At 35.3% G+C, this 27,079-nt stretch overlaps 1 protein-coding gene across 1 annotated transcript in view; it reads left to right on the top strand.

The window, feature by feature from the left end:
• Window positions 1-27,079, top strand: part of LOC106137955 (visual system homeobox 2) — a 103,664-nt gene that overhangs the window by 39,098 nt on the left and 37,487 nt on the right. The window contains exons 3-5 of the mRNA XM_013338915.2: window positions 3,137-3,157; window positions 11,837-11,927; window positions 12,305-12,431. Coding sequence (XP_013194369.2) covers window positions 3,137-3,157; window positions 11,837-11,927; window positions 12,305-12,431 — 239 coding nt within the window. The remainder of the gene's footprint in view (window positions 1-3,136; window positions 3,158-11,836; window positions 11,928-12,304; window positions 12,432-27,079) is intronic.

The raw sequence follows: 27,079 nt of genomic DNA, 5'->3' as shown, positions 1-27,079 counted from the left end.
AATCACCAAAAAATATGACATAGTCTTTTTGGAGAAAAATTTCGCTCCAGCCCTCGTAAAAATGTAATAAGGCAGTCGATGTAGGTATTCCCAATTATTTCTGGAATCCGGGACCACTCGCCTGGGATAATTTGAAACCGCTCGTGTCATTAAATGCAAGCATTGAGGTGATAAGACATGTTTCAACTCCTTTCTTCTTCCAGTTCTTTGAGATATAAAGAAAATTATGATTGAGTATCAAAATGATCTAAATGAATAGGTTGAATTTTTTAAATGGAGTAATATACTTAAATGATTATGTATTGAGTTCGACTTGATTTTGAAATTCATCACATTGTTTGTCAAGTTAGCGACAGATATAGCTAAATACAAAATTCATTACCTATAGCTAAGAAAGTGAAAGCTGCCTTCAAGTATTTAGAAGACTTTTCAAATTAAAACCAAAAATCTTAGAGAAAAATCGTTTCTTTTACTTAGACTTTATAAAAATTAACACTAAGATTTATCATACCGTTAAAACAAATGAGTTAAAAGCTATAGAGATCAAATTATAAATGATTAAAAACTACGTTTTCTGATAAATTGGACGGTGTATATTCTTACATCATTACACCCCCTCGCATCGGCTGCGCCCGGGTCGTGTAAATTAACGAGAGAACAGACAGAGTCATTCTTATCAGAGTTTATATCAGTTCCAGTACTCTCTGCAGTGCATGTTTCATTCACCGTACGAGCATCACTTGGCACTAAAACTACCTTACTTTATTTTCAGTGCCAAGTGATGCTTAGAAAATAAAATGGTACGTACAGAGAGAGTACAGAGATAAGAGTTGAACTTGTGCGGCTCTGACATCACATTTTTTTTTAAATCGAGATGTCAACCGTTCTAGAATACTTCTGTTACTTCCACATTTTGCATCCTTGTGCAACACAACAATATCGCTTTCAAAAAATGGCGAAGCGCGGGGCGCGTAACGAGCCCCGAGGGTGCTTCGCCCCGAAAAATTGTTTCTTGCGGCCCCGCGGGGCTCGACTTAACACGTTGGCGACGAGCACATAATGTTTATTTGAATTACCTGTTTTGGGTAAATAAGTATTATACTTTTTTATTTTTCATAATTATTTGAGTGCGTTTGATCTTAATGCCAAGATGAGACCTAAGGTGGTGCACGCAAGCTCAAATTATGCTTATTTAATCTTGCCTTGAAAATCCCTTTAAACAATTAAGAAAAAAAATCTAGAAACGTAATACTAGCTCAACTATCTTATTTTTTATGTTATTATGTAATGGGGGAAATAGATATGATTTTAAATATGCAAGATAAATATCTAAGATCCATGTTGTCTGAAGAAGATCATCTACAATCTTAACCTCTCCGCGGATCAAACCCGGTACCTATCTTATAATTCACAAGCAGGCAATTCCCCACTTCGCCACAAAGACTGATAGAAACTGTACAGTAAATTGTCATTAATTAATAAAAAATAAATAGTCTTAATTGTGTCTCATTCATATAATTATCCCATTTGAGACGGTTACCAAACAAATATATATTTGCAGACACGGCAGTGACGCAAGCCAAGTCCACAAATTAATTTAACAATACTAGCAATTAATGTTCTAGAACAAACATCTCACTTTCATTGCAACAGTCGACAAACAAACAGACAGACGTAATCAAGCCGCATTCAGCTTTCAATTGATATTATCACTAATTATTATATTATACTAGCTGTTATCAATGGTTTCTAGGAAAAGAAACAAATATAAAAGATGGTTGTGACATTTTTATTGGAATAAACCATTTTCCACTATGTATATTTATACTATATCACATATGTTTTTCGTGGAATTGTATAACTTCGACTGTAAAAAGAAGTCATGCTATTTTCCATCCCGCGAATTTAAATCAAATGCCATGATAAAAAAAACTATATAAAATATTCGTATAATTAAGGATTTTTTTAAATAAAATTTTACTTTCTAATCACTATTAAAAATGAAAATGTCAGTTTATATACATATTTGTTTGTTTGAAAGTCTGTCCATTAATTTTTCACCCAATCTTCTTGAAATTTAATTGAGTACACTAGTTTCATGTTTTTTGTGAAATAAACGATAAATCATAAGCGAAGCCACAGTCAAAACTAGCAATAGGAATAAAAAGCAATGATTTACATTTTCCGTGAACACAAAACAAGAGTTTTAATCACTGGTCCAGCGTGGAGCCCTATTGTTGCGACGGTGCTTTGTTTTGTGCAGACTTCGCGCTTGTCCTGCCCCAGTATTGATTGTATCTTTCGTAAAAACGATAGTAAGATGTTAATTAAAATGTCAGTTCCATGGTATTATTAAAAAAGTATTTATGCTTTTTCATATAAAGGAACTAAAGAATATTCACACAAAAAAGGTACCTTTATTTATTCATCTAACTGAGATGAATTTTTCAAGCTAAAAAAGATACATACATTTAACAATACGTGAACATATTAAACACAGTGACTGCAACTCAAGATATGTGAAATTCAAGAAATTCACTTGTCCTTGTCTATGTCAATAATGCCCAGTTTTACTGAAGGAAAAAAAATAATAATATTGAGATTCAAATAGTGACCAGTTGCTAGCCCATCATCTATAAGAAGAATCCCTAGTTTATGAGCCTATCCCTTAATCGCCTTTTACGACATCCATGAGATAGAGAGTGGTCCTATTCTTTTTTTGTGCCGGAAACCACACTAACTTTAGCAAATACTATCTTATTATTTATATTATTCACTAGTTTATTTTTTAACTTCAATTCTAAAGACAAACGGTACAAATATGTCTTTCAAACATCCAATATTTAGAGCTCTAAACCTGACAACAGACAAAAGCGTTTGACCAAAACTGTTCCTCAAATAAAAGAGGCAAAACTGAAGATCATAATAATCTGCGCACAAAGGCGAGTGGTTTGTGCTGAACTGGCTTTATCCCGTGGTTTTGGTCGATTTTTGTTAACACCTGCGCGGTGTGGGAACGCGGGTGTAGTAATGCGATACTCAGGTCTTGGCCATTCACACCCGCGCATTCTCTGTCTTAAGGAGCGTCCTTATTTTGTTTTTAATTATATTATTTTATTTGTTTCATGTATTGTAGCGGTGCGACAGTTTTACGCAGGTATTTTTTTTTTCTTTTTTTTCATTGCTTTCCTAACATTTTTTTATTATTATTTTATTCCTGTTAAAATATCTTTGGCTTACCTACTTAACATTGTGAAATTACTTAAAAATCCATACAGATCAAAATTTGCAAATAATTCTACGTTTCACAATGTAGGTACATATTCTTTACTGTATTTTAAAATTTATTGTTCTTCATCTAGACAGTAAATTCGTTCATTCAATCATCAAACCATTCATTCTTTTACTATAAGTGCTTAGAATAAAATTTCAACTATTCACGATATACACAAATCGCTAGTATTGTCATTTCTTGGCCAAGACTAGAACTTGAAAATGAACAAGTACATTTTACCTACACAAGTATGTATTGATCAGGACAACACAAAAATACTTTTAATGTTAGCACGTGTACTGGCTGCTCATGTACAGTTGCCTGCAAAACTCCATGTATAATTTGAAGAACATTTCTAAGAACATGTGTAAAGGGAGTTCGCAGGTGGCTGTACCAATAGAATCGAATGAGAAGTCGCGATGCGCTGAAGTTGAAAACCGCAAATCGAATGAAGGCACGCAATTGGCCGCCGCGCGAATTGCCAATTTCTGGCGGTGGCTTTCTTAATTCTGGATTAGGCTGGCTTTCCAGTGACATGTTATGGAGCTATACATAATGTAGCCATAGATTTTATATCATTTATATTTTATACATAGCATTGAAGAATGAATAATTAATCGGGTTTCCTTGCCGCATACTCAAATTGTTAATTTTTATGTAATACCTACTTTTATTATTATTCTTGATAATAGTTTTAATACCTACATTAGGTTAATTTAAATTTTACTTAGGTACGCGAATTTTTCCACTCACGAAACTGTTAAAATAAATCGTCCCGCGATGACGTAGGTATATATGTTTATATTTTTGTGTTTATGAATGTTTTATAAATCATATAAATAGTAGGATATATTTCACAAGATATATATTTTTTGTACCATAATGCACTTGGTGCGGTATCTTGTTTCAACGCTCGAGCAGTGCACAGCGGGTATAACCAAGGAGCGGAGGGCGGGGCGTCGCGCGTTGTTCAGAATCTGCAGGATTGCCAATTCAGATGTGCCGGCGTTGAAAATTATCACTCAAACGTAATTACGCTCTAGGATTTTTGCCGACATATCTTTAAAATGTTTTTTATCTGTGTTCATATAATATTGAACGCAACTTTATTTTCCATTTGATACAAGTTTTAACTTACGAGATACACCATGAACTCAGCAATAAGTGTTATGTTTCGGAGGCTTTGTTTAAAGGAAAGTCATGACAAATTATACTTTAACCGTTGACGGTATGTTCGCTCTATGTTAGTCCCTTTTTGTAAAGTAGTTACCATTTTATAATATCACACACATACACACACACATAATCACGTCTATACCCCTTGCACAACAGAGCCAACAGTCTTGAAAAGACTGATAGACCACGTTCAGCTGTTTGGCTTAATGATAGAATTGAGATTCAAATAGTGACAGGTTGCTACCATATCGACTAAAAGAAGATCACATTTTCTCTAGACAACGAAACTCCAATAAAATAAAGTAAAGCATGTTTAAAATGAATGCGCTGATTTCGCTGAAATTTAGAATAAAAATTTGACTAGGATGACAGGAAAATAGGTCTGGTTTTAGCAGTATGTTTCAAGCAGGCTCAATATGTATGTGATTTTTACTGAAACCTAGATCCAGGTTTTAATCTAGCTCAACTATTGTTCAACCTGTAATTGCAACAACAAACAACTCAGGACAAACATGTATTTTTACCAATTTTACGAGCTAATTCCACATCTTGCTTCCTCATTAGCCTGTGGACCCTTCACAGCCCGTCTCGTCCCGTCTCGTCTCGTCTCGTCTCGCGACTCAAATCAAATCTTTCCATCGTCTAAATTGGCCCCGGTAAAATTACCCCGGTGGTACGGATAAATCTTATTTTCAATATATTACATTTCGCGACTTTGTCAGCCAATTTTTCAGTGAAATGTCTGAAGATTTTCATACTGGTATATTTATATATTTAAAAACCGACGCCTGAAAGTCTTGCGAGATGTAGTCTTGGAATCGTTAAACCTATATGTTTTTCCGTCTGTTATTGGCAATTTTTCTGGTACACAATAACTGTTGTAACTGTAAAGATAATAGGTATCTAAATAAATTCATTTGTTACATCAAAAAGTGCCTATTCACACTAAGACAAAGATATATCGTTTTGATAAATTTTCATACAAATAAGATATTTTTTTCAAAAGGTTTAGATTTAAATGAAATTGTGTCATAGTAAAGAAATAGTCATATCTAGATTATTTGTTTCCTAAAGCAAATAATTTAGTTTTATTTACATTGCACAATTTTTCATTAAACAACATTATTACGCTTTGAGTGAAATATTTCATTTCATTAGGTTTATCATCAGACGATCGGTTCAAGCGAAAAGTTCCTATTAACAAAAGGTACTGTTTCTTACCCTACAAAATAAAAGAAGTGCACCCGATGAAGGCGAGTTGTTACTTCAAAGAACTTTTAAAATCGTCCGAGTAGTGTTTCGCGTTATTTGCTCTGCTTTCAAAGCCTCGGGAGGCTTTCAGTCTGGTCAGCCGGACACTGAATGGAGCTTAGAGCTTTTAAGCTTAGTGAACGCCAAGTAAGCTTGCCATGTAATCTACTGGGCAGTTAGTTGTCCAATTGTCCATTTTGTATGAGAAACCTATAGGTTTAGGATCTGAGAATCAAGATCGCGGTAGCGTGTCGAGCCAAGTTTAATTGTATTCAGAAAATTCCTTTCAAACAACTCCAAATCTAAACATGGCTTTTAAGTTTGTACGAGATTGTTTGCTCTGTTTTCTCCGTTAGAAATACAGACGTGACATGCATGTATATTAAAACAGAACGTGTCAACTTATTTTGTTCTTACTAGGCGTTTTCAACAAAAGATTCTCTTGTTTGGTTTTATATGTAAAATAAAAGTAGAAAATTATAAATTACGATTGTAAACTTAAAAACTTCAGTCATTGGCAAATTACTATTAACCTTTGCCTTTTTTGATTTTTTCAACATATGTCAAAAAACCCTACGTCCTTTAAAGTCACTTTAATAATGAATTTCATAATGCAATCATTAATTTACAAAATATGACATTCAAATAATGATAATACCGCAATTCACAACGTCGGTAAAGTGGCACAGTTCTTCACGACAAGTAGCTTTCCTTCCCGGACGAGGGCGCAGAGGAAGCAACAGCAGAGACCAAGCGACATACTACTGCGATTTGAGGAAAAGAAATAATTAAAAGATTTGCCCTTTAAAGTTTTTCATATTAAAATGATTCTTCTCCAACTAGTTTTTTTTTTTAATTTGTAATATGTAGTGACCTCATGATGTCACTTTCCTACACCATCATCACATTTCTACATCTGCTCTGACTGAGAAAATCAAGTTAGTAGTTTTGAAATTATATGCAATCAACACGTGCAGTATAGTTAATTAAGACGTTTCACAGATCTAATGTTTATCTCAATGGACCAAAATATATAGAACAAGACAATTATAAAATTTGAAAAAATACTAAGAAACTTTTTTTTCAAATTGACGACACTATCACAAGATAAATAATTACTATGTTCGTACAAATTTTGAATTAATAATCTATAAAATCGTATTAACTTCTTTTATCATAATTTATTACATTCACGGCTTTATATTATATACTACTATCCCAGAGTTCCCGCGGGATTGATAGGGTTTCCATGCGGACGAAGTCGCGGGCGGCCTCTAGTAAATTCATATTTTTTTCTGTGCCAAAACCTACTTTCATGTGCTTATTATTTAATCACGTTAAAAAGAAACATCACTTGGTCTCCATCTTCATCTACTCTATAACTAGGGCTCTTACCCGGGAAATTATCTCGAGGTGTATTCACGTAATTCCGAACTTTATTCATAAGAGTTAAGGACGTAGTTCCCTTGCTGATGAGTGTCGTGTCAACGCATATATTATCGGTCGCATTTAAGTCGTAATGATGGTTGGATCAATAGCGCTGGAAACATTGCTTTAACAGGTTTATTATTGTTGGGTATTTCAATTAAAGGTGGTAGGGAGGTAGTATGTGCTAGCGAAACATGTAGGAACAAGTACATATCGTTGTTTACCATTAATTTAATGTCTGACCATAGTTGTAAATGGAAAAGTATGCCAGAGGAAATATAGTTTTTGCAAACACCTTTGAGATAAAGGCGTAATGTAGTCAAGTCAGATGTATGTATATTATTGTATTGTAGAAGGAGCGATGTTTCGATCGCCACAAAGGGAAGATCTTCCGCGGCTCCGACGATGTTGAGTCGGAGGATGTATTTATGTTTCAATCCGTGAAATCTTTATTTGCGCGATTAAGAATCTTCATTGCTATTGGCTAAGCGCGTCATTTTCTTTTCTATGTTTGACAATTGGTGTGTCACGTTAGTGATGTAGCCACATATGTTTATGTTTAGGTCTGTTTTTGAAACGTATTTTCTTTTTATTTTTAACGTGTGGTAAACGGCCAACTTAATTGCGGGGATACGATAAGTAAAAACAAAAATTGGTATAGGAACAAATAACTTATAATAAGCTAGTTTCAAATTATTCTACCCGGTCGGATTGCAATACGTAACTTTAAGACATAGTTTATTTTAGCACCGAAAGGTTACTTTATGTAGCTACACCAACTCTAAGCGAAAGTGAGTTTATTTATTTGTTGCCTTTTCAGGGGTTATCTACTGAATTATTCATCTTGAAACATCACGTACATATATATAATTTACAGTCTGGTGATGGACATAGGGTACCTTTCATCCCCGAAAAACAAAAACCTGTATTCTTTTGTCGGTGGCACTAAGTTCGTCGCTTTCTGTATGTGGCGTTTAATTCCATGCTATTTGTAGATGGCGCTAAATTCACGCGGACGAAGCTGCGGGCAATAACTAGTCATCCTATAAATCGCTGCCCGCCCGCACTAAGCCCACACCATGCAATTACTTAGGGCTGCCGCAGACAATCCCGCGGGCACTCATACGCGGGTGCACCAAGATGATCCACAGAAGGCGGCTGATGCGATTAGATGCTCGTTCGGTCGTATCATCTTACTACATCCATACATACATTTGGTCACGTCTAGATCCCTTGCGGGGTAGACAGAACCAACAGTCTTGTAAAGACTGATAGGCCACGTTCAGCTATTTGGCTTAATGATAGAATTGAGATTCAAATAGTGACAGGTTGCTAGCCCATCGCCTAAAAAAGAATCCCAAGTTTGTATTAGTCGCTTTATCATCTTACTCTTTATTTTTATTTGTTTACAAAGATGCAGTATCTAGAACCAGCGGTTTGGGCTGTGCCTTGTCTCTCAGTCAGTCACTCACTCCTTAATGGATTTAAAATTAATAGATTTACTAATCTTTACCCGCGACTTCGTCTATTTAGCGCCCCCTACAAAAGAATACTGGTTTTTCGCAAATCCCATGGGATCTATAGTTTTGACCGGGCTGAAAGGTACTCGATGTCCTTTTTCCGACTCCAAATAATACTTCTATACCTACGCAAAATTCCAAGTTAATTAGTTCAGTAGAGAAACTTACTTTCGCTTTATATTATTTATTATAGTGCCGTGTGGCTCCCAGCACCAATACAAAAAAGAATAGGACCACTCCATCTCTTTCCCATGGATGTCATAAAAGGCGACTAAGGGGTAGGCTTATAAACTTGGGGCTCTTTTTTAGGCGATGGGCTAGCAACCTGTCACTATTTGAATCTCAATTCTATCATTAAGCCAAATAGCTGATCATGGCCATTCAGTCTTTTCAAGAATGTTGACTCTGTCTACCCCGCAATATAGACGTGACCATAAGTATGTATGTATTATTTATTATTCGGATAGTTTTCCGTGTCCTACGCAAAATACTGAAAATGAGAAAACATTAACGAAAGTAATTACACAAATATAAATACCGTTGCACCCCGGCCGCCGTCCGTTTTGCCCCGCGCGTCGAAACTGCGGGTGTGCGGCGGGGCTAATCGATTACCGACAATGGACTGACCGACACGTCGGTGTCCGACACACGAACACGTGTTTTCGGCTTTCAGATTAGAGTGGATTAAAATTGTCTCCCTTTTTTTCTTTATAAAAAAAATTCAATCTGTCACTATTTTATTTAGGTTAGACTTCATAAAAATATAGAATTTTTCGCTTGATTTATTTAATATGGATAGAATTTAGGTTAGGTTAGGTTATTAAAATATTGAATATTTTTGGTTCATTTACTTAATTTAGGTTTATAGAATATTGAACTGCCGTTTCTCCTATATGCTTAATTATTCTGTTTTTCTTATATCTACTTTTTACCTAGGTATATCTAATGCGAAAGTAACGATAAGTTATAAAGTTTCAATTGTTTAAACGTCTACGCGGAATTAATGTTTGTCATACTTAAATCTGTGTCTTTAGAGATAATTTTAATGGATCTCATTAAGGTTTTCATATTACGGATTGATTTTAAGTCACCTGATTATCTGACAATAAGTGTGACACACAGCGCAAAAATAAAAATAACAAGTTCTCCGTAGATTATGATCGTAATATAATACACAATTACTCAAACACAGCGTCAAAAAATTGCGTTCAAAGTTAATCAAACTAAAACGTCAGACCCCAACAAACAGTTACAACCGGCATCATCATTACCTCGACCTCTGACCCGATAATAAACACCCCAGAACAATTCGCGATTCGTCACGCGACAACCCTACAACACCACATCCATTGCTGGTTCAAGAAGACGGGCTAAAATTCTTCTCAGAACTTACGCAGTAATGTATTGCTTGCTACAGGGTTGCGTCGCTTAGTATCGGTGTGGGGGGTCGATCAGGGAAACGCTCTAAATTTAATAATTCATTGTCGTATTCATTGGCGCCAAATTCAATTACCCGGGGTCCCCGGGGCCGATTTCCCCCGCCCGCCCCTCCCCGGGGACTGCCCAGGGCTGACAGATTATGTTGTCGTTTTGTAAGAAAAAAAGGTATGGAATTTATGTATTCCTCGGTACAGGCTTGTCGAGAGGGAAACGTATTGATTAATCTTTTTTTTTCTGCAAGTAAAGTTCTTCTTAAACCATCAATTAGTGCATTAAAGTATTTAAAGAACCTTTTGGGTTTTTTATGCGTATGCGATAATAAACAAACACAGTAACAGTTTACGAAAGATTATTTTTTAAGAATAAATTAATGCGTGTAACTATTTAAAGAAAGAAGTGAATGTAATTTTAAATGTTCACTTCTCAAAATATAACAAACTTATAAATAAAATTTACAACCGAAAAAACAAATTATTTTTTTGTTAAATTCAGTGTGGTTCCTGGCACCAATACAAAAAAGAATAGGACCACTCCATCTCTTTCCCATGGATGTCGTAAAAGGCGACTAAGGGATAGGCTTACAAACCTGGGATTCTTTTTTAGGCGATGGGTTAGCAACCTATCTCTATTTAAATCTCAATTCTTTCATCAAGCCAAATAGCTGAACGTGGCCATTCGGTCTTTTCAAGACTGTTGGCTCCGTCAACCCTGCAAGGGATATAGACGTGACCATATATGTATGTAGATTAAATTTATAAACTTTTATTCTTACATCCAAACTTGTGTGTAGAGCGTCAGCCCTGCGCTCTGAAGCCAGCCAGCCACTGTTTACTAATTCAGCCGGCAATCACATTCGGTAATTATGTGACAAATCCCCAGCGCGTTGTCGCACACTAGAGTGGATTAGAGAATAGTCCCTCTCGGACCGGATTGAACACCATATTGAAATAATAAGACCTGTTTAAGGCGTTGAAATATTTTTTTTATACTTTTAATTTTTTTTTATGACGTCCCGGTAAATGGTGATGATGGTAAACGTTGCGTGAAGAGAGAGGATGAAGCGAAAGTAGTGTGCAGAGATCGTGGCAAGTGGAAAGAGGTAGTCTCTGCCTACCCCTCAGGGGAAAGAGACGTGATTTAATGTATGTATGTTTGTAAATTTTTTTATTCAATATTTTATTATTCATTTGTCTCATCTGCTGATAAGTGGTCATGAAGACGGAGATGTTACATGCGTATCTCAGAGATAATAAATATTTAGTAAATTCTATAAAGTTCCCGATTAAGTTATCTGTTGGACCCAATTGCTGGTTGATTTCCAAATCCAGGTTATCATTTTAGCATTGAATCCATCTCTGATTACATTTCACAATAAAATATACATGCACAATATATTTTCGCGCTTTTCATGCTGACAGTTCGAAAATCAAGAAAACATTTATTGAAATATTGTACTTACGTATAAGATTCCCATTAATACGGCCTCTGTGGCGCAGCGGTAGTGCGCTTGTCTGTGACACCGGAGGTCCCGGGTTCGAATCCCGGTCAGGGCATGATGAGAAACGAACTTTCTCTGATTGGCCTGGGTCTTGGATGTTTATCTATACAAGTATTTATTATACAATATAGTATCGTTGAGTTAGTATCTCGTAGCACAAGTCTCGAACTTACTTCGAGGCTAACTCAATCTGTGTCATTTGTCCCGTATATATTAATTTATTTATTAATTCCTTGTTATTTGTTTCAGGAGTGCCGTCTTTAGACGCGGCGAAAGACTTCACGGTCGACGGTCTCACGGGCTACAACGGCAAGAAGAAGAAGAAAAAACGCAGGCACAGGTAACTGTCATGTTCAGGAACTTCAATAGTGGCTTGTACGCGTCGAATAGTTATTTTGGGCATCATTGAAGCCCTCAAGGATGAATAATGTTCCCCGTTTTTTATATATATCCATTATTTCTTTGCCCTTTTATAGTTGCAGCGTGATGTTATATAACCTAAAGCCTTCCTCGATAAATGGTCTATTCAACGCAAAAAGAAGTTTTCAATTCGAACCAGTAGTTCCTGAGATTAGCGCGTATATACAAACAAACTCTTTAGCTTTATAATATTATATACATATTACATACATATATAGGTAATTCTTCAAATATATATGTATATATATTATATATTTGAAGAATTACCCTGGACTACCCTGTATACTGTCTCCTCAGCCGGACCATCTTCACGTCGTACCAGCTGGACGAGCTGGAGAAAGCCTTCAAGGACGCCCACTACCCTGACGTGTACGCCAGGGAGATGCTCTCCCTCAAAACCGACCTACCCGAAGACAGGATACAGGTCAGTTTAGTTTTAAGAGTATCAGAAAATAATTAAGTTACTTGAAGTAAATTATTCACTTTAATTGCACACAGATGTTATTGAAGATCATAATCTCCTAGCACAGGTTATTATTTACTTAAAAGAAGATCCCGGTCACAAATATGATTTAAACTTAATGGTACAGAAATAAAGGTTGTAATAATTATGATTAGAAACGACAAATCGGTTAGAACCATTGTAATTTTGAGTCTGTGTTGCCAGAAACAAATCTTCACCCGAAGTATTAATTTATCCTGAGATGTGTACACTCAATGTCCCACATATTTAAATATTTACCTGCAGACGTACTTTAAAAAAAATATACCTATGTCTATTTGATTTTTTTTTTAGTTTAGCCCTTCATTCCAAAATTTCAAAAACTATCAATATTCATAAATAATAGTAAAAGTATGTACTTATATAAATAAAAATAAAAATGCAGTTTAAAAAATATCAAATTTAAGAAGGTTTTCTCATAGATACTTATTTTTTTATGTAGTTGATTAATAGGAATTATTTGTATTCATTTAATTTCTTAAATTGTTTTTTTATCCACATTTGATACAGACATAACGTGGCTTTCATAATACGGTATTTTCTATTCAATCTCTTCCTTCCTACTCTGTAAGACCCAACTAAATCCCTGTCAAAACAAATTACGCAACAGTGATCTTTTGAACCCCAATCATCCACTTAGAAACCCGACACGACGCTCCGAGAAGTATGTGACGAACTCATAGACAATTCAAGACTGATGGTACACATTGGTCAAGTTCATACAACATACCGTGAACTGGAAATGTTCGATTTTATTGGAAAAGTCTTAAACGTAATTTAATCCGATATTTACATACTACACCGCGAGCAATATAGTCATATATTATATAGTCATATATCGCTTGCGGTGTAGACAGAGCCAACAGTCTTGAAGACACTGATAAGCAACGTTCAACTGCATGGCTTTATGATAGAATTGAGATTAAAGTAGCGGTCACAGCGAACATCTTCTGCATATGAAAACACCAATTACAGGTATACTTATATTATTGAATCGGATCCCAAGATTTTGCAGGATTTTTGTACCTGCTGTACACTTACTGTACATTTTTGTACCTGTAATAAAAGTTTGAATTTGAATTTACTTAGTATCTATACCTACTACTAGTGCATCCCAAAGACTGAAAAATTGTCAGAACCAAGAATCGTAAAATTCAATACTGTCTTTAGCCCACGCGCGTTGATAAATACATATATCTTAAAATTCAAACTGAATTACGCTATGATGAAAGTGTACGAACTTTTTCTAATGCGCTGGCTCAACACGTTGGCTTTGCATCGGCCAGCAACTAACCCAATGTATCGCCTCCAAGACGCTTCAGAGATAGGCAAAAAACGTCACAGGCACCAATTGCTAGGCATTTGTTCGAGGACAATGCGTAATGCGATGCGGTGTTGCAGTCGGGGCAACAGACAGCCCACTTATTTTGGTTTTTCAAATAAAGTGGTTATAGTGTGCCGTGTGGTTCCCGGCACCAATACAAAAAAGAATAGGACCACTCCATCTCTTTCCCATGGACGTCGTAAAAGCTGACTAAGGGGTAGGCTTATAAACTTGGGATTCTTCTTTTAGGCGATGGGCTAGCAACCTGTCACTATTTGAATCTCAATCCTATCTTAAAGCCAAATAGCTGAACGTGGCCTATCAGTCTTTACAAGACTGTAGGCTCTGTCTACCCCGCAAGGGATATAGACGTGATTATATGTATGTATGGTTATAGGGAAGAAGGAATCAAAACTTAAATTTTTAAATATGGATTATAACTAGTCTTATAACATGGGTTTAAACATGTTTTATTGAAAAAGAAAAGATTGTTATTGAAGATTTTTTGATGATATGGTGAAAAGTTTGGTCAATGTAGACTAAATATATAAAATATTGATGTCGTGTCGTTCGTGTCGTTATGAAGGCACCGCTTTTGACAAATTTTATATTATAATTAATATCCACAGACTGAATCCAACTGGTTAATTTCACGACATCTGGGTTATATTTTCGGATAAACACAATGTTTCTTTAATACAAGTACTTTTACAATTATTTTTTATTAATTAATTACACAAGAACTAATAAGAGCAAATATTTACACCTCAAGCCAGAATAGAGAAGCGTAAAATCTGCATTGAACCTATTAGCATTGCCGTAATAATTTCAAATTTCTAGAAATTGGCGAAGAAGAATTTACCTACTGAGAAATAACAGGCATATTTTTAAACAAAATTAAATTAGTACACTTATTTCGTTTTTTCCGTGACGGTCCCATGCCAGGAATCGAACCCGACACCGCTGCAACTCGATATTTGGCAATCAATATCGACAATAGTTCGCGGAAGGAAGTGTTTTTGTTCGTCTGTCGATGCTGTATTGTTTGCCATTCAGGTAATTCAATTAATTATTTATTTGAACTTCATTGTACAAAATACACAATTGGCGGACTTAATGCTAAAAGAGAGAACTTTATTTTAATTAACTATTTCGGTAAAGAATGCGTAGAGTTCGCGAATTGATTATAAAAATACATAATCCAGGTTTAGAGGATCCTCATAATATAACATCGTTTTTTTTATCTAATTATTTATTTAATGCTTCTCTCAATCACTACTTATCATAAAGTATTTTTTCTGTCTGTATGTTTAATCTCAGAGACTTGTGGACATATTTTGTTCCTGTTTAAAATGTTGGTATCTAAGAGGTATAAAAGTTCTTAAGAAAACCTTAAGAACTTTTATAACTATATATACTACTCGTGTGAAGTCGGAGCGGATCGCTAGTAATTTATAAGGCATACCTTCCTTGGTTAGCTTTCTTCGGCTACTATATGGTTTTAGCTTTAAGTAGGTATTGAAAATTTCATTCAGGCTTAAAAGCTGTCAGTCTAGAAGCATATCTTCTCTCTGTCTCTCTCTAAATGTTGACTAGGTATTTAGAAAGTTGAAGAAAGTAGGATATGGAATTCCAAGAATGGAATGGAATTCAATGAAGTTTAGCTAGGTTTTACGTTTCTATGTAGGTACCTAAGTATGAAATGGCAAACTTGTCATATCACAAATCCAGCATCACCACGTCTTTTGGACTCGTAATTACTATAAATAGTTTTTCCTTCCACATCGGGGGCTCAAGAGGCGCCCCCTCCTCGGAGCGGGAAAACACAAATACTACAACCCTCCCCCCCCCCTTCCGCATCACCCCCCTCGGGCCCCTTCCCACCCCACGCATTTATGAAAATTTCATTTCAAAACACAAAACCCATTCACGAACCAAAATAAACCTTAACTGGACCGCGCAACGTTTACAACCGCACAATTTCTTACAACAGGAAAATTTATTTGTTGCAATCGGAATTGTAATGTTCGTGTGTTGTTTTAAAGTCGTTTTTGCTTTGTTGCCGGCGAGTTATGAGTGATGGTAGTTGAATTTTCGGTATAATGGCTTACTGGGGATTAGGTTTCCCCGGTTCGATGCTATAAATGGATTATTATGTAATCAAACGTGCTCGTCTAACGATACGCGAACATCGCCAGCTGAAAAGTCATTTTGATGAAAACGGTCAAGTGTGTGTCGTGTGGCGCCAGGCCCAATGTAGTTCTGTATCACACGACATTACCTCGCTCAATTCTGTAGGAATATTTTTTTTACACCAAATTCGTCATTTCCAAGTCTATTAGTTCTTACTTATTGTTTTAAGAATTAGAACAGCGATTTAAAAACACATACACTACCCACATACATAGGTATAATCACGTCTATATCCCTTGCGGTGTAGACAGAGCCAACCGTCTTAAAAAGACTGAGAGAGCAATTTAAAACGCATAAAGTATACTACGCACATACCTACATATAATCACGTCTATATCCCTTGCGATGTAGTCAGAGCCAAAGGTATTAAAAAGACTGAGAGGCCACGTTTAACTGTTTAGCTTGATGATAGAGTTGGGATTCAAATAGTGACAGTTTGCTAGCCCATCGCCTAAAAGAAGAATCCCAAGTTTGTAAGCCTATAGGTACCTAAGTCACCTTGTAAGGGACACTAGTACCTACCTACAACAATAATGATATTTATTTTATTCACTTTACAATAAGTAGTCTAAAAAACAAAAATATTTTCCGCACATATTCTGTTTAATTATACGCATCGGTAAAAACTAAGTAAGGTATTTACTTTTATGTATCTACAACTTATTTCATTTTTTATTTTTAGAATTAAAGTCGTCATACATATTTTTTTCTAAGTGATCCAATTCTTTTCAAATGCAAATCAATATTAGAATAGCAGATGATTGGCACTTTGAATAACTATTCTTAGAAAGCTGATTCCCTAATCAGAGAGATGTTACAATACTAAAATAAATTAAAAAAATAACACTCAACTATTTATTGCTTACAATTTGTTTAGGATTAATTTTGTTTTTAGAACAACTTACTCATTTAAAATTAAAATCCAAATATCTAAATTTTTTTTTACTATGAAATAACTTTTCCCTACTTAAGTGGGTCGGTTTCAGTAAGTTGATAAGTAGGTATGTAAGTAAATACCTAGGTAACTAATAATGTAGGTAGATTGTGATAATTTATTATCTTACTACTTCCATTCACTGTAATAAAACTGAACAAATTGTATACCTTTGCACCACGACAGCGAAATAACAACAATATTTTTTGTTTATGAAGTCAGGTAATTCAATAGCCTTACACTGCGCTTTGAAATTCCCAATACAGCGCCATTAATTATGAAACATTACCCCTAACGCCATCTCGCGGCGCCGCAGCGAACTTCGTCGCTATGGCAACGGCGCGCTGATTGGCCACTTCGGCGAAAACCGAACGAACACGAAAGACATATCTGCTAACTACACCCACTCGAAATTCAATCTTATTACGGTGTAATAAAGTTTATTTCAATTAAGCAATGAATGTTCGTTTGCTTATTTCGTTTTTCTCGTGTCAGTTTATTAGGCCCGCCCTTCGCAGTGGCATGGCGGACGACCGTTCTGTCTTTTTGCTTTCATTTGTAATTGAATAACGTTATGTAGACGTCTGTGATACGCAATACGAATGAATTGATTTATTTTTGAGATTCACGAAATTAATCTGCGTTTGTCTTTGTAGTTTGAGGTTATGTTTGTTTTTGAAAGGCGAGATATGAGGTACTCAAGTAAGTAAGTACTTAGGTAAGTACAACTTCTAAGTAAGTAATTACTTGCTTATTCTATTTCGATGATTTTTATTACGATACTTTACGATTTGACCAGATGAAATGCAGTGAGTGCTGTATACAAATACAGCACTCACTGCATTTCATCTGGTCAAATCAAACAACACTGGCAATAACTACCTACTAAGTAGTACCTACCTATGATAAAATTTGGAGGTTAAGTACTCTACTTTAATTCTTCTGACATTTTCAATTTGGTTTGAGCATGCAATGCCGCCGTCGGCAGTCTTATAACTTAAAACTACATTCATTTGAAGTTACTTTAACTTAGTTGGCTCAAAAGGCAAATTTATTTATTCACATAGGTAATAGGAAGTAAGATAGGTACTTAGTGCTTAGGTATCCTTAATAAGTACTTACCTAGGTACTTATATTAAGGGTATGAGGTCCAATGATTTGAAGTGAGTCTTGTTCCTTTGTCATGTTTAAAATATTCACAAATAATTATTTTCATCACTCTAGAATATGGGTACCTATGTAATAAGATTACTTACATAACTAAGTATCTAAATAATATCCACATAAACGTAGTACCTATTTTAAAAATTAAATCGTAAAAGAACATTATTTTTGTTGCATACCTAAGATATAAATTGTAATAATCTCCTATCACTATATCAAATAAGAAACACCATGAAGAAATAGCACACTATAGAACCTAATCGTATCTCACCGGCAACCGGTCCGGCACCGGATCGCATTTCCCGGCAATTACCCGCCGATAACGGATACCTCCGGGGCCGTACGGCTGCCGGGGCACGGCTGTAGGGCTACCGCCGCACAGTTTATAGTGAGCCTTTATTTACAACTAGAGTATACCACGGATGGCGTAAAGGTCGACTAAGGGACAAGTTAAAAAACTTTTTTATAGGCGATAGTCATAGAGCTGAACGTGGTCTTCCAGTGTTTGCGAGACTGTTAGCTCTGTCTATCTCGCAAGGGATAAAGACGTGATTATATTTATGTATAAAGTGAATTGTCCGCGGCTTCGCCCGCCCAAAAAGAATAATTCCGCTACATTTCTTTCGGCGGGAATATTTGGAAGTCTTACTTTCTTACCCCTTAACTAGGTACTTACCTTATACCTAATTAACCTACATACCCAATCCAGTCAGTCTATCAGTCAGTTAGTGTATTTTTTATATACTTAAATGTAGTCACGTCTAAAAAGTAGTCTTAAAAGGATTAAAAGGCCAAGTTCAGCTGTAGGTATGACTTGATGATGGAATTGAGATTCAAATTTGACAGGTTGTTAGCCCATCACCTACAAGAATAATCCCAAGTTTATTAGGCATTTCCTTTGTCGCCTTTTACGATATCCAAGGGAAAGATATGGAATGATACCTATTATAAAGTGTATTAAACTACATACACAGCACAAAAAAATTTAACAATTTTTTTTATACAACTTACAATTTTCTGAAATAAAGCTTATCTTACTCATGAAAGTTTTTATATCTCTAGCCATAATTCTTTATAATCGATTAACTAGTTGTTCAGTTTATTCGTTACGCAAAAATAATGTCTTAAAGAAGAACCTATGTCAAGAGAAATAACTTAATGATCTACCTAAATAAGAATTATATCGCAATCATAACCTTCGCTTGCACTTAAAAGAAAATCTTGAACAAGATCGAACCCTGGACCTTGTGGTTCAAAGACAAAGGATAAAATTATCAAAATAGCACCCCTGCTTAGAACCTGTGTCCAAATAGATAGTAAACCAGCCACTCGATCGCTGACGGATCGCATTTTGCGCCAAATACTCTCCTCCGGCTCCAATTCGGATACTCGCGTACAAAATGTATAGACAGTTCTGTCTTTTGTCAGTTTTATTCCTCTACTATAACTTTACTACTTAGGTACCTACTATAGTTATTGATCAGTACTTCGTGAGAATAAAGAGAAAAATACTTTTTAGGAGCTAGATAATAGTATAAATAATAAATAAATAAATATATTTGGGCCAAATTACACTGATTGAGTCAGCCTCGAAGTAAGTTCGAGACTTGTGTTAGGAGATACTAACTCAATGATATTATATTTTATATTAAATACTTATATAGATAAACATTCAAGACCCAAGGCCGGGATTTGAACCCGGGACCACCGGTGTCACAGACAAGCGTCCTACCGCTCCGCCACAGAGGCCGGCAAAATAAGTAGATAGAAGTATCATATCTACTTATTATACATATCTACATACATACATAAAATCATGCCTCTTTTCCGGAGGGGTAGGCAGAGACTACCTCTTTCCACTTGCCACGATCTCTGCATATTTTCTTCGCTTCATCCACATTCATAACTCTCTTATTCAAGCTCGGCGGTTTCGTGTACTACTTATTAGTTTAATTTTTTCTTCCAAATCCTTGATTGATTGATTGATAGGTGACTTCTTATGTTATTAATGACATTGGAAACCAGGAATGCTTAATAAAACTAACAATTTGGTTACCACGTGAAAAAATCTCTGTCACATAACAATGTCTTGTCATGCATATCCTCGCCACGTCGTAGACATTAAAAAATCTTATTAAATAAAAAGAGCATGTAAAAATCGTGTAATACTTAGTACTAGTGTTATACGTTCTACATACATACCTATATCCCTTGCGGGGTAGACAGAGCCAGCAGTCTTGAAAGACTTTTAGGCCACGTTCAGCTGTTAGGATTAATAATAAAATTGATATTCAAATAGTTACACATTCACATATCAAAAAATACCCATCACCTTCCCATTTCGATCCGAATTAATTTAAACGCCATCCATAAATTAGCTGCTCCCGACTCAATCGTAATAAACGAGGAATGTCCATAGGAATGTCTTCCGTATGTTAATTACAGTACCCCCCACCGCACAGACCTCCCCCCCCCCACACACACACACACGCGCGCGAACCAATACGGCCATTCATTGCACTGATGAGTTTAGTACCACTATTTGGGTTTAATTATCTGTTCAAGAGAATGTTATACTCGTGCCTACGACTGGTTTGGTATTAGAATAGAATAGAATAGAATAGATTTATTTTCAAAATTGGATACAAGGTATCACTTATTGACGTCACATAACTTAAATCTAATTATAACTACTACCGCTTCCAAAGCGCATGTGTAGAAGAAGCGGCGGAACAAACTACACTGCAGCATTTTCATAGGACGTCAATTTACAAATATAGATCTCTTAAATCTAAATCGTGGACGAATGCACATTGTCTACATTAAAAAACATGTTGCATGTAACACATTATCAATGTATTTTCCGATTGAATTGTGAAATTCTTATAAGAATCTTGTTTGTTTGTAATGCATAGGACTTCTACACTAATTTTGTTGAACACTTTATGTCTGAAAGTTATTTATGTTGTATGAACAAAGCGTCGGACCGATTTCTTGAAATTCGTTACCGAGTAAATTAAGAACTGAGGCCAAATTTATTAAAAGGGTGAATGTGTGGCTAGAATATTTATACTTACTTATAATAACCTAAGATAAATTAATACTTGAAACGGCGGACGTATCCCATGTAGTCGTTGATACTATAAGCTCTCTTCAAGGAAGTAATAAAAAAGCTTATTTATAGATGCATTGTAAAGTCACAATATAAAAGAAAAATGTGACTGACACTAGGCGACTATTTGAAAAAAAAAGCAACCCAAGTTAAACTTAAAAATGAAGTGAGTTTCACATAGTGTATTGCTAGCCCATCGCGTAAAAGAAGAATCCTATTAACAGCTTGAAAATCAATATTTCAAACATTCTGCTCCAAATTCAATTGTGTCACAATTAGGTTATAATTCGCCGTCCACAATGAGCCAGGAGTGGGGGGAGGTATGGTGGGAGTACGGGGAAGTGGGGATGAAGGAGGCAGGTGGAAGTCCGCAATTACGTGCATGCGTCCTAATAGCCACCTAGCCTAATATACGCTATTTATAGATTCCTTACATACTTACTTTGATTGCCTGGTACGTACCAGGTAATTTTTCGTAGGTAGGTAGTATTTCTTACCGATACAGGAGCCAATATCTTTGTATTTGGTGATTAGAATTCAAATATCATGCGACCGGTCTTCTTTTTTTAAATTTACGCATGCGTTTCATTGGCCGTGTATTGGTCGTGTATTTCAAATATTGGTCTTGGGAGCTTATTCCACAAATATTTACGTATTATGTATTCGAAAGACAATGAATTTGAGAATAGGACATTGTCTTTAGTTAATCTTGTCGCTTGTAACAAAAAATATCACAAATGTATACCATTGAACAAATTAATTCAATTACTCATAGTTTGTTTATATTAAATTTTCCTAATAAGTTTTGTTCCTGTAGGTATTATAAAAAAAGGCATGCTAACATTAAAAAGGCAACTAAATTCAGTGCAGTGGTTTCAAAGCCGAATCTCCCGCACATTGTGGGTTGTGACAACCAGCTGATGCACCCTCCAAAGGGATCCTCAATCAACTGTAGGGCTGATTAAAATTTTAATAAGGACTTAGAGAAAATAACTGTTGTATCTGGTTTTCTTTTTTATTGAGAAGTAAGAATAATATTGCGTTTGCGCAATTAGCACTCTTGAGTTCGCTAAGCAAGTGAGTTTCCCGGACTATAGACAACTTTTTTTTACCAAATTACGTTGGAGTAATAGCCACTACAAATACTTTTAATTTATTTTAACTGATCAATAATTAATTTAAACAAATGAGGTATACCTATTTATTTTTATAAACATCGCAACAGATCGTTATATCGAATAGAAAAGATTTATTTTTAAAATTGGATACAAAGTATTATTGACGTCAACATCACTCAAGTCTGATTATATCTACTACCGTCAGTGTAGTGACATGACAAACAAAATGAAGATTATCTGAACGGTAAAAGTTCTCTCTCACCATAAATTTCAAATCTTTTTTATTAGGGCTTGAAAAATTTACTATTTCCACGCACGTGCATTCTTTACGTTTTTAACCAGGAACAACGCGAGGAAAAACTAGTATGAGACAGCCCTGATGTAGTATCGTTGCAAAAGGTCTATAATCCGTACCGCGGTGCGCTGGCGCGTCTTCGCCATGATTAAAATGCCGTATGGTGCCACTTGACGACTGTCTGTTTGCACTGAGCTGGTCATAAGGGGCTCTGTAGTACCTAATCCTGGATTGAGCTCTGGCCCTTTTGTAAAATTAGTTTTATGTGATGAACCGTGTTACATTTTAGTCTGACAATGTTTAGATGTACGTACCAAAATATCTAAGAAAGAAATTCTAGTTTATAAATTAGAAAAAAGAATAAGATTATGTACTTTTTAGTATCTACATAATAAGATTATTTAGATACTATTTAGCAGGGACCTTGCTCAATCTAAAACTGATTTGAGCATATTGTGTAAAAATATTTACTTACTACACTTGTAAATGAACTGTTGTTCACCCTTGCCTCAGTTTTGTATGTGATCTTCTTGGTGTTTCTTGTATGTGATATTGTCAGGTTAGCTGGAAGAGATCCCACTTAGGGATAAGCCCGCCATAGTACTGTACTCCTTTAGTGAACAATAAAGCATTACTTACTTACTTATTTACTACCATTACTTGCAAAACCTTTTTTACAAACATCGATATGATGTTTGTAAAAAAAAATCTCAATAACCCTCAACTCATAACATCCATGCTAATTTTATTAAAACAAATGGCTCCCAGCGACCCGCTGTCCACAAAATATAAAAACAATCTGAAACGACCACAGAATATCGATAATCCGATTTACTATGATCTATAGCACACTCCATGTGTAATAATCAATTTACGAGATAAACTATAAATTATCTACCGTCCAACGATTCCATTATATCTTCAACTATATTCTTAAAGCTGTAAGACACATTTTTGTATACGCCAATATAAAATAGGGTCCACACGCCCTTAGCCGTATATTTGGGAGTCTGTCCCTAATTTGTAAGAGTAAAACGCGTTTATAAGTCGAATTTGCTTTTGTAATGCTTGTTTTACAAAATGATGATACATTACTAGCACTTAGCACTTTATAATGTCATACTGATGCGAAGTTTTTAATGGGTTGTAATGAAATTGTTACATTTTTCGTTTATGTTAATTGGATTAAGCATCACTTTGTTGTAATGCAAGTAAAATTTTGAAGTCAAAATTGTACGTTTATTTCTTGAAAAACTGTAGTGTGAAGATTAGTTTAATGTGTGAGAGAGGTGGTGTGATATATAAGTAGCAGTTATCAGGTGTATTTTATACCTGAAGTGCAAAGTCTAATAACATGTCAGCCATAAAAAACTTAAGAGTAAATCTCTCCTTAAAACCACATTTATAAACACTTATAGGTAACGCAGAATCGTTATCTATCATTTTATAAGATTAATAGTTATTAAATAATAAAATTTATCGAAGTACTTAATTTCAACCATAATTTAGTAGTCGCCGTAAGTACATCAAATAAAACGCGTGACGTTAAACCGCCACTTGGGACTTGAGACCGGGTCCTCAGGGTCCAGGCGCAGGGCCAATAGGGAACGCTGCTGAAATATTAATGTGAGAATTGCAGATAATTTAATCATTTAAGCTATTGCAACTATTTTCACACGATATAAATTAAAAAAATAAGAAAGAGAAAATGATTATTTGGTACATAATAATATATCAAGATTTTGTTCTTGATATATTATTATGTACAACAACGCTGGTCTTCCGTGGGCACCAACGTGGATAATAAAATAATACCTAGTGTATTATGAAAATCTCTTACTAAAATTTTAGTTTCATTTAGTGCATATGGCAGAAATCTTTTGAATAAAAAATAACAAAAAGTTTATAGTGTCATTCAAAGAATTTACAATTTTATATGTTTACAGTTTTTGACCTCTCAAGTCTGTCACTCAGCTATCCTTAATTCATGTAACATTTGAAAACCTTAATATGGTTATTTTTATCATTGTGTTTAATAAATCATGTTCAAATTCGTGCTCATCATTATTATAAAAAGCACCCCTCGCAAAAATGTCAATTTAATTACGACCCGCGATGCCCCCTGGCCCCGCTCGAATGAAGCCGACTATTAATATTTATTATAACCTCTAAATGTTGTAGCTGCTTTTAAATTAAATAATACTTTTGTTTAAAAGTGATGTATTTTTTCATTTACATGTTTAGACTTGCATTCTCAGATTCCAGTTTTAAATCAAACGGTTCATTCGATTTTTTTTTTAATTTTGTATTTGTTGCGCTCATTAATCTCAGTAATTTTGATCCGATTTTGATGAAAAAAAGTAAAAAAAGACTGACATGTAGGCAAGTTGATTGACAGAGATCTCTTCATGTGATAATTCTGCCGTAAAAATATTTTCTTTTTGTGTTGTCCTATTTCAAATCGCAACAAAGTTACATCGACAAATATAAAGCACAAGTAACTATTTTTCCCTTCAAGACTATTGGCTCTGTCTACTCCGCAAGGGCTATATGTGTGTATGTATTATAATTATTTGGAAATCGATTCAATCGTCCTAAATATCAGCGTATTGCTCTAAAGTAATAAATTCGTTGAGTTGTGACCTTTTTGTATTGCTGCAACTCACACCCTATTAATATGTATATCATATGAAATTGTAAATCGTGTGTAGCAAATCAAATAAATGAATTATCTATCTATCTATAAATAACGGTTTTTAGACCCCAAAAACAGCGCTAAATCTGGTTTCACCACAAATACTTTGTAACAACGGTCTTCCACCTCAACAACTATACACAACGGCCTGCACGAGCCATCCTTTATTGTATTCAACCATTATCTACTAATAACTATAGGATTTACCCGTAGCCTTTGTGTGGTCGGAAAAAATACAAGCAAATTAGACGAGTATATTTAGATAAAAGTTTTTACGAGTAATTAGGTGGGGTTATGTAACTAGCGGTTAATTTATTTTTAACTAACTCCTGTCTGGCTTTGTGTTGCTGGGAATTTTAAGGAAAAACTAGCTTTTATTTGACTTCTGGCTAATAAATTTATCCATTCAAAATTTCATTAAATTTTTTCCATGGTTAAGCCTTGAAAGTGTAACAAACATACAGACTTTCACATTTATAAAATTTTTAGTTAGTACCTAGGTTTATGTTCAAATTTTAATTATCGTTCAACGTTTTAAACGATAATTATTGGTTTAACTTAGGAACTTGATTATGGTTATCATACTTATGAAAAATTTAATTTAAATCCTCACTGTGTTCTCATGTATGCAACCTCGCCACTCTGGAGAGGAGCCCGGGGTATGCCTTAGACCATGGACCCTGAATTGGGTGAGTCAGGATTTTACACGAAGCGACTCCCGTCTGACCTCCGCAACCTTTGCAGGTAAACCTAACCCGTATTGGATCGATCATGGTTACACATCCAGTTCCCTGAATGTGCAGGTTTCCTCACGATGTTTTTGCTCACCGTAAGATCATCGGTTAGTATTCAAACTAAGAGGTGGGATTCGAACCTGTGCCTTTTACCGTCACAGGCATTTTAACCGGGCATCTTACCGATTCAACCACTGACACTCTTGATTTGTCAGCGTGTTATTTGGACACGACACAGGATAGCTTGCAGCTAAATGCGAGCTATCAACTATATTTTTTTATACATACATACATATAATCACGTCTATATCCCTTGCGGGTTAGACAGAGCCAACAGTCTTAAAAAGACTAATAGGCCACGTTCAGCTATTTGGCTAAATGATAGATTTTAGATTTAAATAGTAAAGGTTGCTAACCCATCGCCTAAAAATAATCTCAAGTTTGCAAGCCTATCCCTTAGTCGCCTTTTACGACATCCATGGGAAAGAGATGGAGTGGTCCTATTCTTTTTTGTATTGATGCCGGGAACCACACGGCATATTTTTTTATACACAGCAAAGAATTACAAATCATCCGAAAGTCCCCTTCTACTTATTAGTTCATAATCTTCCACTAGCCCGGAGCTACAAACGTGACAAAACTAAGTCAAACCGTCTCATTTGTCACAATTACCGTCCGGCACGCGTCCGGGCCGTAACGAGCCGCCCCGCTGAGCGGCGCGCGCCGTCCGGTGCGTGTGTGTTTGTCTGTCCGTTCGTTTGTGGGAAACGGATTGTTGATGTTGCGTTACGAGATAATAGCGTGTGAATGTTAGTTTTGTTGTTTTAGGGATTGTAAATAAATTATGTTCATTATAATGTCTTGAGAATAGTTGGAGTTTAGTTTGATTAAAAGTATTGTAAGTGTGGCTATAATCTTTTAGTTATTCTTTATCAAATCGGAGATGTTTTGGTCTGAAATAATTTGAACCTTGAAATAAGTACAAACATAAAATCCCGCCT

Source organism: Amyelois transitella, chromosome 15, assembly GCF_032362555.1.
Source record: "Amyelois transitella isolate CPQ chromosome 15, ilAmyTran1.1, whole genome shotgun sequence".
Lineage (NCBI taxonomy): Eukaryota > Metazoa > Arthropoda > Insecta > Lepidoptera > Pyralidae > Amyelois > Amyelois transitella.
Note: the sequence above shows the minus strand (reverse complement) of the source record. Positions and strands in the feature narration are given on the sequence as shown.